At 38.5% G+C, this 16,075-nt stretch overlaps 1 protein-coding gene across 3 annotated transcripts in view; it reads left to right on the top strand.

The window, feature by feature from the left end:
• The window catches only part of ATG3 (autophagy related 3), a 26,537-nt gene extending 11,149 nt beyond the window's left edge, over positions 1 to 15,388 (top strand). The window contains exons 6-13 of one of the 3 annotated variants that reach the window (XR_008732381.1): positions 1,222 to 1,271; positions 3,231 to 3,312; positions 3,834 to 3,868; positions 4,625 to 4,780; positions 5,455 to 5,582; positions 6,050 to 9,833; positions 13,392 to 13,460; positions 15,107 to 15,158. Coding sequence is in view for 2 of the 3 variants with exons in the window: in XM_055711312.1 (XP_055567287.1) it covers positions 1,222 to 1,271; positions 3,231 to 3,312; positions 3,834 to 3,868; positions 4,625 to 4,780; positions 5,455 to 5,582; positions 13,392 to 13,460; positions 15,107 to 15,188 (602 nt within the window). In the remaining variant the exon portion in view is untranslated. Of the gene's footprint in view, positions 1 to 1,221; positions 1,272 to 3,230; positions 3,313 to 3,833; positions 3,869 to 4,624; positions 4,781 to 5,454; positions 5,583 to 6,049; positions 9,834 to 13,391; positions 13,461 to 15,106 lie in introns of all 3 variants that reach the window. The other 2 variants (XM_055711312.1, XM_055711314.1) reach the window with 2 other exon arrangements.
• The last annotated feature ends 687 nt before the right edge of the window (positions 15,389 to 16,075 follow it).

Below are 16,075 nucleotides of genomic sequence, written 5' to 3' on the forward strand. Positions count from 1 at the left end.
CTGGATGTTCTATCATGAATTGATATAATTCTGTCTTTCAATCATGTTTTCTCCAACATTTTCAAACCTAGAAGGTACTCCGTGCAGTTTTTACTTCCTGTGCAGTAAGTTTTTTGCTGTAATGTGGAAGAAGTTGCCTAAATAGTTCAGCCAAGCTGGGGAGAAAAAGGGTGGGAAAAGATGCCTTTGGTTTCTTTAGATGTACGTTTTTCATCACTGACAATTCTTCAGTGTATCAGAGTTCATAATCGAACACCACACACCAAAGAAATAATTTGACATAGCTTTGTCTTAATCCCTGAATTAAGGTTAAGGATGCATTCTCCCTCCCTGCTGTGGACAGGTTCCTCTGCCAAGTTTTTCTTTTTAGGGTTGACTAGTTTGGGCTGTGGTAGCACAACTGCAACGCTGACTAGACCTTAGCCAGCTCCCCAAACACTGTCAAAGGAGATTAAAAACCCATCTGTTTCCCCCCCATCTGTATAGATGTCCTTTATAACACCACTTTTTCTGGTAGGAAAAAATGTATGTAAATGATCACAGCCACTAGAAGTGCGTTGTTTTCAAGCAGCATTCAACTGGCATTCCTTTTCTTTGAATAGTTATTTCAGATGAGCAGTTACTTGATTCCAGGTTCATTCTCCATAATAATCTAACTTCTTTTCAGCTGAACTGTGTCAAAGCAGGATCTTGTCATGTATCGGAAAGAGTACTGGGTGAGAGCTGCAGTAAAACTAGAAAGCTAACAGGGATGGTTTTTACCCCCACTTTCTCTCAACTAAAAGCATTGAGTGTTCTGCTATATTATGTTTTGTCATGAACACCTTGCTTTCAAGATGCTCAGAAATATTCATAAATGCATGCCTTGCCTATGAAGTGGGGTTCCATTATTGTGATGTGAATGCCTATCCTGAACTCACTTTTATGCAAAAATTCCTGAAAATAAAAATCCAAATTACTTTGTGGTGTTCCATCAACAAAATTTGAATGACGTGCAAGAGCTGTGCTGTTGTTCCATGTTACTAGTATGATTTATTTATGGATGTCCAGCACCAAGCATGCTACCAATAGCAAATAAACAGTTCTTCAAATATCAAAATTATTGTGAGATGTAACTTGGAAAGGTCACATGCTGCTTTCTGAAATCTTTGCAACCTCTTTCTGTACTATTCTGTAACAAAGAAAATCTTTTTAAATGCAAACTTCTTGTTTGATTGACAGGTATAGTGGGTGCAACAGAAGCAGTTAAGGAGATCACACTAGATAATAAGGTATTTGTTCCTGAATTTTCCTTTTGCTTTATTACAGGACCTAAAGGTAGCAGAAGTCCTACCTGCAGTAATCTAGTACTGCCTGTGAAAGATTAAAGTATACTTTACCACTAGGTGTGTTGCATATACACCTCGACCTTCAGAGTCCGCCCCCCCTTATTACTGTGTGTTTACTGAGGCAGTGTTCTCTTCAGAATGTTTTAGCCAGTGTGCTCTTGTGCCAAACTCATACAAACTGAAAATGAAATTCTATTTACAGTGATACTGCACCTTTGTGTCTTAAGAAGCTAATGTTCGGAGATCCAGTGTAAATAAATTTGTATATGGAAAAATAATGTAGGGATGTAAAGTATTTCTTTGTAATCTTTAACTACTGCAGGCAGGGTTTAAACACATTTGGTCCTGTATGACTGGCTTGTGCCCTCAAGTTTAGAAGTCCTAAAAGTGTATCTGTCTTACAGAGTCATCAGTTTCTGCAGATTTCCAAAAAGTCACTCTGCAGCAGGAGCCAAATCCGAAACTTATGCCTTCAGGAAACAGAACATTTGGAAGTACTTGAACTGGAATCATGTTAGCTAACATGTTTAAGAAATGCAGAGAAAGTCAGAGACACAGAATACTTTTAAAGATGAGTTGGTTGTTAAAGTGGAGTTCTGTCTGTATGCTACAAGAGTTTCTTAAACCATCAAAGCAGAAAGCTTTGGATTCTAAAAATTTTGGGGAAAGAATGGGCTGCCACATGGTACCGCACAGTTGTAAACAGCTCAAAATGCTGTTGATACGACGAACTGTGGAGTACGTGTATTTCAAGTCAGACTGTGCTGAACGTAGTAAAAATACTACTTTTTCACAAGTCAGTACAGGTCAGTAACATAACGGTGAAAGAAACACTCTGAGGAGTACCTAAAGGTGATCACTATTTCTGCAAAACACAATACTTGTAGAATGTTATGTGATTTGTAACTGCTGTTGTGTGTTATGAATTTGATTTCACTTCTAATATATTAGATGTAGAAAAATTTGCTAGTTTTGCAGTACTTCATTTCTTGGACAACAAGTCCAATCTAGAAGGTCAAGTCCTTCTCTGCTAACATTCCGTTTCCCAAAGCACTTCACAAATTAGTTTCTTACTGGTTTTGGTCTTCTTTTTTTTTTTTTTCCTTTTTTTTTCAAATGAGGAAATCAGCCACCTGATGCTTACAATTAGAGCAGTTTCTAATTGTAATCGTTATTTGGTGTATTCCCCTAAAGTTTTCATGAAACCTGTGTAAATTGAGACCTCCCCCTTCTGAATTTCACTGGGGTTGTCTGTTGGCTTCAGATGCTACGCATGGGCCCACAACACCCAAAAGAAAAAATTGGCTGAGGGCTTGTGCCATATTCATTTCTGTTGGACTGTGCTTCCTCAGACAACGATATCAAAATATGATAAACTTTTGGGACTCTCTTGTATTTTAAAAACAATCATGGAACTGGATGATGCTTTCAGTCATACAATTTAGTTTCAGGGAGTCCCGCAAGAAGCAGGGAGCTGGATTCGATTGTCCTTGTGGGTCCCTTCCAACTTGAGATATTCTGTGATTCTATAATAACTGCTGCATAGTTAGCTGTGGCTTAGGACATACAAAATCTTGACCTCCATGTTTAGTCATAGCCTTTCATTTGAGATAGGTGGGCTTTCTGAAGAAAAGCTATAGGCTTAAGTTTAACACCATGTTTATTCTTCTTTGCTTAGGAATTAAATCATTCCAGATTACAAAGTCAAGGGAGAATTTTTACTGTCATACTAGGACTTTGAAACTAATTGAAACAGGTTAATAAGCAAATATTTGAATTCAGTATAGTCCTTCTTAATACTGCAGAAATTACTTTTCTGGTTCACTGTATGTATTGACTGGACCGTTAGGCTGTGTAGATGCAGCAGTCTTTAAAGCAGTGTTTTCAATTTAACTTCTAAAGGATAATATAAAAATACCAGAATGCTCAGCATCTTGTGAAGATGATGATGAGGAAGATGAAGGAGAGGCTGCAGACATGGAAGGTATTTCCTTAAATTGGGTGGGACGTGCTTTATTTCAGGTCTTTAACTAAAGCAGTACACCCTAAGAAAACACTACTCTTTCGTTTCATGGGATGGATGCTGAAAAATTCAGCAGGCACATGTTCTTTATCATCGTTTGTATGGTCTTATTTATGCATGTTTACTCTAACTTTTGTGCCAAAACTTGTGTGAATGTTAGTGACTGGGAAATTAATTTGAGTAGCAGAACAGATCCGAGCAAGTATAAATCAGGGATTTAGCACAGCTTCCTTCCGGCTTTATACCTACGCTTAAACTCAATCTGCCTGCTTAAAACCACTTAAGGATTGCTTACCATGTAGTTACTGGAGTCTTGGTCAAATCTGTATTAAAAACATTTAGTCTGGTTTGGGGATTGGGAAGTCTACTTGAATAAAACATTTTTAGATACATCTAGATTGTTTTAAAGGAGTTGTTTATGGATGAGGAATATGATGACTAGCTACAAGCTGAACATAGAATTTTATGGGTCTTCTTTTCAGAGTATGAAGAAAGTGGGCTATTGGAGACAGATGATGTGAGTGAAGAGTTCTCTGTCTTGTCTGTTACAATGCTTATCACCAATATGAGCACATGCAAAGTAAAAATAATGGTAACAAATGGATGACATAACAAGCTTATTATAAGCAGTGGGATTACTGAGCCTGGTATCCTATGGATTTGTGTCCTGCCAACCTACTGCAGTAACCTTAGGTCCTCAAAGATTTTGATCACAGTAATTTTCCTAGTTTTTGCTGATCCTTTTTGCTCTGCTTACACACAATGCTGTATTCATAAGAGGTAAAAAATGCAGTGGTTGTTCTTGAGGCTTACATGAGGAGGATGACTGGCTTATAGGTTCAATAGATTATACTGATGCACCAGACTGTCATGAGAGAAAAAGTGATTTGTCTTTTTTTTTTAGATTTTTTGGACAAAGACCTCTTTGTCTAAGGTCTTCATGAACCTGCATAAACTAAGGACTCTGCCTTCTGAATTGTCTGTTGGGTTCAAAAGTTATTGGTGAAAGAAGGGAGGGGGATGTGACAATTTAGTTGCATGCTTCCTTAAGAAGCCAGAGCTTTTTTTGAAAAATAAAACGCCAAAAATAAAACCCAAGCCCACTTGTTGGGAGAGAAACTGATACTCCTAATTTAAAGATATAAACAAAAGCCTATGTTTTTTTAATGCGCACTTAAGAACGTTAAGTTTTACAGCTTTATGTAACTACTTACAATGGGAAAGGAGGGAACCCAAACAAGATACTAATATTGTCATTCTTACCTTGAACCAGGCAACGATTGACACAAGACAGATTGTAGAAGCTAACAAAGCTAAAGTTGATGTTGGAGGGGAAGATGCTATTCTACAGACTAGAACTTATGACCTCTACATCACTTACGACAAATACTACCAAACTCCAAGGCTCTGGTTATTTGGATATGATGAGGTATAGCTATGTTGGTTTTTTTCCCCCACTTCTCTGAAATTAGACTCACCATGTCAAACAGCAAGGCTATTTTGTTGTTTATTTGCAGTAGAAATTTAAAGGAAAAAATGGTGAGAAAACCGTTACAGAGTCAGGGTTGCAGCTAGGACTTAAGGTACTTGCAGGAAATAGGAACAATTTCACTGAAAATGATACTTGGTAACTGAGCACATGTAGAAGGAAGCGAATCATGCTCTGTCATTTCACTTTCTGTTAGCTCTGTAGAGCTAGTAATAACCCCAGTAAACTCAGTCAAGTAAGCAGGTATGTGGTTTTATCATCATCAGAGGGAGAGGATTAGATAAATCACTCTTTCCTTTAACGAATAAATTTCTTGATCTAAAGTTGGTTAGGGCTTACAGCTCAAATACCTAGATGGGAACCTAGATGGTTCTCAAATATATTGACTTTAGCATTCACCTTCAGTATATTACAAACAAAAATTTGTGCAGTACAATTTATACACCATATGGATTTTAACACACTTGGTTCTTTCAGTGTGCCTTCAGAACTGTTGTAAATGAGATGCTTGTAATTTATGGTGTTTCATCTGTTAATGGTATTAAAATCGCTGAGAAGGAGCAAAAAATTCTTTCAGTAATGTTTTTGTTCTCATGTTCCTTTTTCCTATATAGCAACGGCAGCCTTTAACAGTAGAGCATATGTATGAAGATATTAGTCAAGATCACGTCAAGAAAACAGTGACCATTGAAAACCATCCTCATCTTCCTCCACCTCCTATGTGCTCAGTTCATCCATGCAGGTAAGTGTTCCTGGTCTGACTCAGCATGCAGATACAAGGCACTTCACTGGTCTTGTTAAGCATTTAGTTTGGGTTTTCTGGACATATTTCCACACTTGACTGCCGTAACGGTCTGTAAGCTTCTGAGGCAGAATGAAAGGAAGGCATTGGTGATTCTCTGAAGTCATTCCAGTGCTTACTGCCGCAAGTGTATTCTGCAGTTAGAGCTGCCTTAGCTCTAGTTTACTTTTCCTCCACTTTCCTAAGGACTCCAGAAGATGGCAGACTACTAGAACTTTATAAAAGAAACACTTTGAGAGCAGAAAGCACCATTTGAACATGAAATAACTCTTTCCTATTTTGTAATAACTACTCCCTTCTGCTCCTCCAGAAGTCCTTGAAACTTTCCACTGATAAATAGTGGTCCTTTAATTGCCACACTGAAATATTGGGGCGGAAACGATCTCAATCTGTTCTCAAACTTTCAGTTGTTAAGGGGGCCGGCTCGCTGGTGTGGAGCCTCGACATGGAATGTGAGTGCTCAGTGGGCCACTTTCGGTAAGCAGAACTGGCACTGCGGGATGAACCACAGCCACTTGTTGAAAACAAGTACAAAACACACTTGTGGGTTTAAGGGTCTTTTCTGTTGCATTTTCCACGTTGTTCACCCAAGACATAGGGAGTCTGTAGTTTGGCTAGCTGCACAGATATTTTTTCTAAGCCTTTGAAAGGTGCCTTTCATCTTAGATGTAAACCCTAACATCCTTTAGGGTGTCTTAGTGATACAGAGCCAGTATCTTAAACAGTGTAATTCCTCAGCTTCTTGATAGTATGAAGTTCATAAATATGAATTTGGGCTTTTATCTCATTTTAAAAATGGGACATCCTTTGTAGTCTTGCATATGTTTAAAAAAAAAAACAAACCAAAAGTCCACATTGCCCCTTTAAATATTACAATTTCTTTTGACTTAAAGAAACGCTTCTGGGATCTGTGTCACTAGCTGAGGTGTCAGATAATCAGCTTGCTGTTGACTACCGTAAGTTTGTTTTTGCCTATTCAAAACATTCTTCATTTCTGGTTTAGGAATTATTTCATCATAAGATCATAATCTTGGGAAGGGTGAAAGGAAGCTTTGCACAAAGTAGTTTGTGGCAACTTTTGATCTTACTATGAGGATGTATATTCATGGGCTTTGTAAATCTGTCTCTCACACTTCTTCCAGTTCATAGTTCTTTAACCACTGCTTTACAAGGGTCTTTGCTTTCACCAAGCAGTCAGGCTTATATCTAGACAATATTTAGCAGAGAAGCCCACTGTAGAACCAGGAAATAGCGTTTTCCCAAATTTAGCTGTCTTGTAGAAAAGTTTAAAGTGCTAAATTTGATTGTTGGTATTTAAATCCTTGGGTTTAAGTCTACACTAACACAATAGAAATGTCAGTCTCAGTGCTCAACTAGTACAGGAAGCAGAACTTACAACTTAAGAAAAGAATAAAAAATAGAACAGAAAACAGCGTAAGGCCTCTATTAATCTGTGGGACCACACACATGTCGAATACTGCAGTACAGCTCTGGTCATCTGTTCTGTAGTCCGTGAGATGAAAGATGACTAAAACTGGAAAAGATACAGAGGAGATGGCCAGGATAACTGAGGTTATGAAGCTTTTTCCCATAAGAGATGATTGAATAACCTGGGACCCTTCAGGTCTGGAAAAGGCAGCTGAGGAGGGACTTATGATGTCAGTGACCTTCATTATGAATGCCACAAAAGGTGAAGTAACAGGTGTTCCATTTTTTCTGATAGAAAAACTGGTGACATTGAATGCTACTCACTGCTGGTGTGTCCAAAGCAAGAAAAAGGATTAAACTCTGCACACAGCACCTAATTAAATATTTAAGCAATATGATGTTAAAAAAAAATTGTCAGAGAGTTGTCAAAAGTGAAGTTATTAGAATGCTTCAGAATTAGAAAGTCCTTGGGTTGCATACTGCTGGAAACTAGTTGCACTTTGGAGGAAGCATTACTAGGTGCTTGCTCTGGCCTCTTTCTTAAGCGTGTACTACTATAAGATAATAAACAGGATGAGGCAGACCTTTGGTTTGATCCCATAAGGTATTCTTGTACCTTTATATGAACATATCAGTCTTAATAGGTCAACCTGTTAGTGACTTTGACTGCCTTATTTTTTGCTGTCTGCAGGGATTTGGACAAAAAAGTGGATGTACCTTTTTTTGCAACTAGTGTTTTTGAAGGAGTGTCAGGTGGAATTAATGTAGAAAGGCTTAACAGACTGACTAGGAAGATTATTAATAGAAGAAAAGGAGGGGAAAAAGCTTAAAGCCAAGGCTTAATTTAGTGATTATTATTAGCTCTGTTAATAAATTGTTTGGGAAAAAGCTCCTGTTGATGAATGCAGGCTGGGAGGGCACTCTCAAGAGAAACAATGATGACCAGATATTTGGGCATGACAGCCTTCGTTGACTAGGTGGTCCTGTGGGTGTGTTGTGGATGGAATCATGCACTTCACTCTGAGAGAAGCAACAATATACTGTATTGATATAACAAATGGTAAATGTGACTGGTTTAACAAGAGTCAGTGGCAAGGTACGCTGGATTATTTACTGCATAGAGGACAATGTCAGCCAAAACTGTGAGGGACACCCTTCTGTCAAGTCATGAGCTTCAGAAAGGACCTCCTTGTGTAATCCAAAAAGTGGGATTGTTCATCCAGTCTGCAAGAGCCAATTGACACACATAGTCAAGGTATTTCTTTATGACAGATTTGTGCAAAGCTGGGGGCTAGGTAGTATTCCACAAAACAAGCCCAAAACTCAGAAGAACAAGAATAATATTTATACATTCTAGTTATACATATGTATTTTCCAAACTCTACCTAAAAGATAGTACTAGTAATTAGTTATGCATAGTAGCTTTCTATCGGTCTATATATCTCTCATTTTGGTTTAAAGTTACAGTGTATTTTTAATTTACTGCACATGTCTGAGGGAGGTGGGGAGTGAGTCTTTTAGTCCTGAACTGAGTTCAGTGGTTGTGATCTCCTCTAGCTACAGTCTTGTTATGATGATTTCTTGTCTTTGTAACAATTAACTGGCTCTTGGCCCCTCCTGGAGTAGAATGTTCCCCTTATCAGGCTTGCAGTTGTCCTTCAAGGGCACAGTCACTAATACAGTTACAGATGCATCACTAACCTAACTTCACTAGAAGTGAATCATTTTATGTTGACTACAATGAGATAATGGGGATTGAATGCATAGCTAGACATTGCTTACTTTCTAAACTCCTTTACAGAGAGGAGTCTAGGTGCAGCTGGATCCATTCCTAGTCCCAGACTTGGTCAATGGTTTATGTCTAAAGGATTATATATGCACAATCTATCCTTTACGTCACTTAGTTAAGATTTCAAAGTTTAGCATGCTATTATTCACTTACTGAGAATCTGTTGCAGCAAGGAATCTCCCAACCTGGAAGAGCAACCCTGAGAGCTGTCCCTACTCAAGGGGAGATCTCGCCTGGCAGGCAGCTCACTGCCCTGCCGGAGAGTTCAATGGGCCCAGGGATGTCCACTTTTTATGAAGTTAGATGATTGTCTTACAGTTATATTTGCATACCAGCAAGACATCTGGGTCACTGTTCCAGACAGCCCGTGGCTACCATGTTGCCATCCATCCCCCAAGCTCCAGAGTAAGTTGGGTGCAGCCATTACAACCCCCACTGGTGGTTATGGCTTAGGCAGGGGTGGCGTGGGGGAGGAGGGGTGGCACACCACCACAGGGTTTTATACTGGGCTGTGGCTGCAATGTAATCTACTTAATTTTGCAGACACCTTTGCAGAGTAAGAACCAATTTAGTGCTAGTCAGTGAATTTGAATCGAGAGTTTTCATGGGCAACAGCTCTTAACTGAAAAGTCAAGAGTTTATGAAAACAAATTCTGCATGTTTTCACTTCTTCATCTGAAGCCAGTGAATGTGGATTATGTAATCCACATCTACACTTGAAGAAATTGTGGGCATCATGAGACTTGTTCTAATTAGTCTTTTAAGCTTGAAAGAGATGATTGATACTGCAGTGAGACAGATTTGTCAGTAGTCTTAAATGTGGAGAAAACCGTCTGGTCCTCCTTAAAAAGCAGTCTAGTTGACTGGCAACTGCTTAACGACAGGAAGGTTTGAAAAGGTCATCTTGAGACTGTGAGGAAAGAGGCTAACAGCATAAAAATGGATGTTTTAAGTATGTTCTCTTACTCCACAAGGTGAGCTATTCTATTTTCTTGAATTGTTGAGGCTAACAGTTAAGAAGGTCTGGGCTTCTGAGGGGAAAGATAATAGCTAAAAATGTTGGTTTGTTCGTATTTTAGCTAGGCAGTACCAATGTTCAGCTAGCTCTGCTGCTGTTGCTTCTGTACACGTTAGAAAAATTGGGTAACATAAGGTATTTGGATGGTCCTGAACTTAGTTGGCTGTTTCTTGTGATGTGTATATCCTTACGTCATGCGTCAAGAGAAAGGAAAGAAATGGCAGTTGGGTGCCTCTGTCAGCTGCTGGAGATTGCTTCTATTTTTAGTATTTAGTTGAAACTGTTCATCTTGCAGCTGTGCTGTAAGTTGTATCTCTTGTCAGCATTTTTATATTACTGGGAGGAACATAGTCAACTTCCTCATGAGTTGCTGCAAACTGATTTAATTGCAGTTCTCAACATTTTTATGTGCGTGTTATGAAAGAACTATCAAATTAATGCTAAACAAATTTACAGTGAGATCTGAATTACTTGCACTAATTCCAAGGGCTTGTTTTTCTCTGTTTCAGAAGAAATGGTGATGGCCTTCTGTACTTTTTTTTCTTCTTATCTACTCTAAATGTCTGTAGGGAATTGACTAGAGGCAACTACAAGGATCAGGGAATTGTAGGTCTTCAGGTTAACTTGACTATTGCAGATTCTGAACGTTTCTTGTACTGATGACATTTGTGGGGTTTTCCCCACCTGTTTCATTGTGTGTGAGCACTTACAGACACTGAATCATATTCAAAGTTTTTGTTGGTTGGTTGGGTTGTGTTTTTTTTTAAAGTACATTGTTCCAAAAAGTCTTGGACTTTACAGTCTTTCATGGAAGCTTATAGTTGTTGTCTGCTACACTGAAAGTCCTGTGGAAGGCCTTTTATGTCTAGTAACTGCAAGGGGGCGGGGAATGAATAATTTCTGGTGTTGGATTTTTTTTTTCCCCATATGTCAGGAAGGCTTTTATGTTTTCCTTTTACTTTCTGATTATATAATACCTCCCTTCCCACTGATAATTCAGACAATGTCAGTATGTCAGCTGAATTCCAATGTGAAGTTAATGACAAATATTTTGACTGACAGCTTGCTTTGGTTAATTGCAAAACAGGAGAGGCGTTCTTCAGTTTGAAAGTGAACATTCCTAATGAGAGCTTAAAGGGTCATCTAAGCAATCTACTTCTTTCAACTTATTTTAAATACCTTAATGGATGGTTTTAACTCTGTATATTTCAATTTATTTTCAATAGGAAAAGCAGTATTTCTGGTTTGGAATGTGAATAACTCATTTATATTACTTGAACCACCTCAAGAGTCAGTTGATATACCAAAAAGTAAATTAGGTGACTTTAGTAGATGTTTTAAATGTCTGATCTGTTCGGTAGCTCAAGTGATCTACAAACAGTTCCTGGAAAAAGCATTGGTGAGTATGTAGTGTATTTAGTCATCTGGAGTTAGAGAGTTACTTCTGCAGGACTTTTATTCAGAAGTAAAATTAGAAAAACAAAACAAAACAAAAACAAAAAACCAAACAAACAAAAGAGATTTCTAGATAGCAGGGTATTTTAGATGACATTTCTTCCAGTTATCTTTTTTCTTTCCATTGTTTGGTATACATACTTCATATTAATTCCTCAAAATTTACTTACACATGAAAACTGAGAACAGGAAACAAACTTTTGAAAGTTTATAAAGCACCTGCAAAGCTTTTCATGAGTAACTGTATGACAGTAAGAATGACCGTTACTATGGCCATTGTGTGAATTCCAGATACCTAACTAGTCCTTAGAAAACAGAAAAGAGTAAATGTCACTAAGGTGTATGAAGTTCAGCCAGTATCCTGTTAAAAGACTTCTAGTAGCTGTAGGAGTGACCTGTACTCTGTGCCCGTACAAAAAATAGTCCACCATTATGGATGTGGTCAAAGCTTAAGTTTCAACAGTGGCCAGGTTCCTATATAGAAGCAACAGGCCTTGGCAGCCGATGCAGCATGTGTTCCGCAGGGGCATCGTGAGGATCCAGAATTGGAATCATCTGTGAGGGTTAGCTGATTTGCAAAGACCAACAGCACAGCAAATGACAAATGCTGACCTTTAGTATTTCCCCAGACTTGCGTGTTCCTGTTTACAGTATGTCTTGGTAACTTTGCAACATCTTCCTTCCTTGCCTTTGCGGTGACTGGCAGCATGATTAACTTCGGAGGTAACTACTAAATGCCAGTTACTGGTCAGCTATTTAGATTTGCATAATAGTATCAAAGCATGGTCAGAAAGTCATGCAAACTCTGCTTACCACTCTCCCTTGTTCTCAGTAGCACATAGGTTGTTTCAGGGCAGGTATTTTCAAGTGCTGCTGTTAAATAGCTTGCAGTGTTGTGTAGGTGAACGTCCATTGCCCTGTATGATGTCACTGATTGCCTACAGAATCATGATTTTAAAACAAAGCTAAAGTCTAGATAAAAGTAAGCTGAGTTATACAGATGAGTTTGTGTTAAAAATATATAACTAAAACATCAATTGATCACACTGTAGATATCCACTCTGATTTAGTATGTAGTTCATCCCCTGGTTTATGTGGTACAAGAACTATCCTGAACGCAAGACCATTACTTCTGAATTGTAACTGGTCATCACAAGATTTGAAGTCTTCGTCATTGGAGATACTCAAAACCAGAGCAGACAAGGTCCTGGGCAGTCTGTTCTAATTTACTGCTCAGAGTTGGACTGAAGTTAACCAGTCTCTTCCAGACTTAGTTATTCTGTGATTCTATGTTTTATTCCCACAGTCAGCTCTGTACATAAATGTTTCTGTGGTTCGTAGTAGGTCTGGTATGTCACTGATGACTTAATATCGAAAAACAGTGACCTGAGGATATGTTTGTCCTCCCCGTAGGGCTTTACAATAACAGAGTCATGAGAGAGAAGAAACTGGCTTAGAAGCTGTTGATCTACCATAGAACCTAAGTTATTGCCAGAAAAAGTTTCCATACCTTAAGTCAGTCCCAGAGCAACAGTTCTGAATTCATGCAGGGATGATTTGGCCTGCCTTTCCTAGGAAACTATGAGTTGTTTTAAGTGTTAGATACCTCTTAAGTTCTGCAAATTGAAGAGTGCAGCAGAGGTAGCTAAAAAAGTTGCAGCAGTTTCTGGGCATCTTCTTCAGGGGTCATCTGGGAACTTCTGGTGGCTTGCTGGTGAGGATAACCTTTTGGGGACTTACCTGGTAGCTTCTTTGACATTTAGCAATTAAAAATTGCACTAGTGACAAGCAACATGTATTGACTGTCATTCGGGCACTCAGTCTACGTTGTAGCCGAGAACAGTTTTTGCTTTCCTTGTGAATGTAAGGAGCTGGCAAATAATGTTGCGTTCATCAAGTTAGTATTAAGCCGTCAGTTATTGTTGAGATATTTTTCCTCAATAAACTGATAGTTTCCTCTTATTTCTGAAGAGAACTGTCCAAAACTATTTAATAGACAGGGAGTTACTTAGTTACTTCTTGCTTAAAATAGTTCCACTGTTTCTGCTCTATTTTTCAGGCATGCAGAAGTCATGAAGAAAATAATTGAGACTGTTGCAGAAGGTGGTGGAGAACTTGGAGTTCACATGTATCCTTTTTTGTTACTACACGGTATTATTAGAAATGTCTTTCAGTGTAAGAAGCCGTTACCTCAAGGTTCCTGAACTGGAGTGCAGTTGTGTGTGAAGGCAGTAAACAACTGCTTGTGGTGGCACTTACTACAGTTCCAGGATGAGCTCCTTTGTGCAAACAAACTTTGTTAATCAGTTGTTAGGGGCAGAGGAGGGAGGCTGACAAGAGCAACGGGGGGGCGGGGTGGGGGGGAAGCAGGATTGAAGGGACAGGATTTGAGCCCTTGTTTGTAGGGCTGTGAAGGAGGTAACTGTGTGAAACAGATCCCAGTGCAGGAGAATGAGGCTGGAGGTTCGTAGATTCTCCAGAGTGTAATCCCTCCTTTAGGTACAGCAGTTTCTGTATTAGATTTGAATCTGAGATTAATTTTGAAAGGTATAGAGGTCCCATTATTCTCTACTCTGCATGTGAGCAACTAACAAAAAAAGCAATGAAAGTGACTGAACTTATTCTGAACATCAATATCAAATGCCTCACGATTAGAATTTTCTTTTTGCAAGGTGACTGATCTTAGTTATGCTTTGTAGTAATTGATGGTATGCTTTCTGACTGAAGTAACCTCCATCTTAGAAGCAAGTGCGTCCTTTGAAAATGGTGTTCTTTTGCTGCTGTAAGGCGAGCAAGGGGGGATTACTGAGCAGCTGTAGGCCCTGAATCAGTAAAATTCTCATTCACTGTATGAGTTGGGAATTGCTCAATTTGTACAGCAAGCAACTGAAACCAAAGTGGAGAATAACTTTTCTGGCAAGGTAGTTCAAGTCTTCTACTCTTCAATAGTTAGAAGAAGCTTATTTTCAAGATTTTGGTTACTTTTTTTGCTATTACTTAACAAATTGAGATTTTTTTTTTAACAGGCATTTTCTTCCCTTATCATTATGTAGTTTGTGTTTGTCAAGAAATGATCCATGAGACTGACGTGTCAAAATAGTTGGGTTTACTTATATCCAGTACCGATGTAACTTAATTGTCAGTTGAAAACAGTGATTTATTTTAATTTTTCAGTTTGCTGTCTGCCTCAGTCCCAGGTGGACAGACGCTTTAGTTTATAATTGTCCAATATACTCCAGCCTGCAGATTCAGGCCCATTAGCAAAGCTAATCTCTCTACTTCCCTCACCAACAGGAAGGAGCTCTTCCAAAGGATGGTTCAGAACAGGAACCTGTTTCTTCTTCTGAGCCACTGAAACACTGAGGAGGAGCCTGCTTTCCCTGCAGCCACAGGAAGGTAGCTAGGGATTAGCCTTGCTAGGTGCAATTTAACTTGGCATTTGTTAGTAACAAATATTAAGTATGTAAATGGGATTGTAAAGTGAGGCGGGGGGCAGGGCGGGGGAAGCAGAGAGGGAGTTGTAAGATTTATTGAAAAATAAATTCCCTGGTTCCCTGCATGAACTTAAACCAGAACGGTCTGTATGTTTGGGCAAGCATCAGCTGTCATTACCAGAGTTCTGCTGTATTAATTTCCCAGTCTCTCAATTGCATAATTGCTAGGTGTTATTTTCCTGTTAGCAAGATATACTATTGAGTGGACCGTTGAATGTGACTTCTGATTAGTTTTACAGGATTTCTAGCTATTCGACATTTTCCTTAACGAAAAACTCAGGTACCTTCTTATTTTCTTGAAATTTGTACAGGCGGTCATTCCAACGATAGAATATGACTATACGAGGCACTTTACAATGTAACTAAAATAAGAGATGTCCTTCTCTAATTATCAAATCTTTTTTTAAATAACCCATCCATGTGACTTATACAACATTATACACAATTTCTGTAATTAACCTTGTATCAAGTTGATGCATTAAAATAAAATGTTCCATTACCAGCCTTTTTAATAAAAATCTTTCTGTGTAATATAAATAAATCACTTTCATTCTGATACAGACACTGCACTAAGAGGTGGGATTTCTTTCTCCATAATTGCTTCGATTTCCTTTCAACAGAAGACTTTTTTTTTTTTTTCTATATTGGAAGCAATAATCTACTTTTCTAGTAGAAGCCTAATGCTTTTGGCTTCATTATTGATTCCTGAAAATGTCAATTTTTGGCTATTTTTTTCCTCCCATTTAAACTCACTTGAGAGTTATGTGGGTATTTCCCTACTTATGAATGATTGTTTCCTCTAGCTGGAGGAAGATTTTGAAAGCTGAAAGGAAATAACTGATCATCTTACTAGGGAAGTTTGACTCCATCTTAAACTAAAATAGCTGTAACTAACCAGGTGATTTAGATTTATATTTGAGAAAGCCTAGTGTTTTGATGGAATTTTTTGGGAGACAAAGGAGGAATATTAGTATGTAGTCTGTTCATCTTGTAATGAAGGCAAGAACAGTCTTATATTGACAGAATTAGAGCTTGAGCATAAAGGGAGAAGATTGCTATGCTAGAGCAAGGTTCAATCTTGGCTACTTGTCTGCCTCAACTACACTAGCTGGTAGTCTAATAGCAAGGTTTCCTTTTCGGGGTAAACATACATGGAGTTGTTTATGAATTCAAATATTGTAGGCACATCCAGGCTTTAGCATCCACTTTCTGCCCTGTAGAAACTAAGATTTTTATTAATGAAAATGAG

Source organism: Falco cherrug, chromosome 5 (genome assembly GCF_023634085.1).
Source record: "Falco cherrug isolate bFalChe1 chromosome 5, bFalChe1.pri, whole genome shotgun sequence".
Lineage (NCBI taxonomy): Eukaryota > Metazoa > Chordata > Aves > Falconiformes > Falconidae > Falco > Falco cherrug.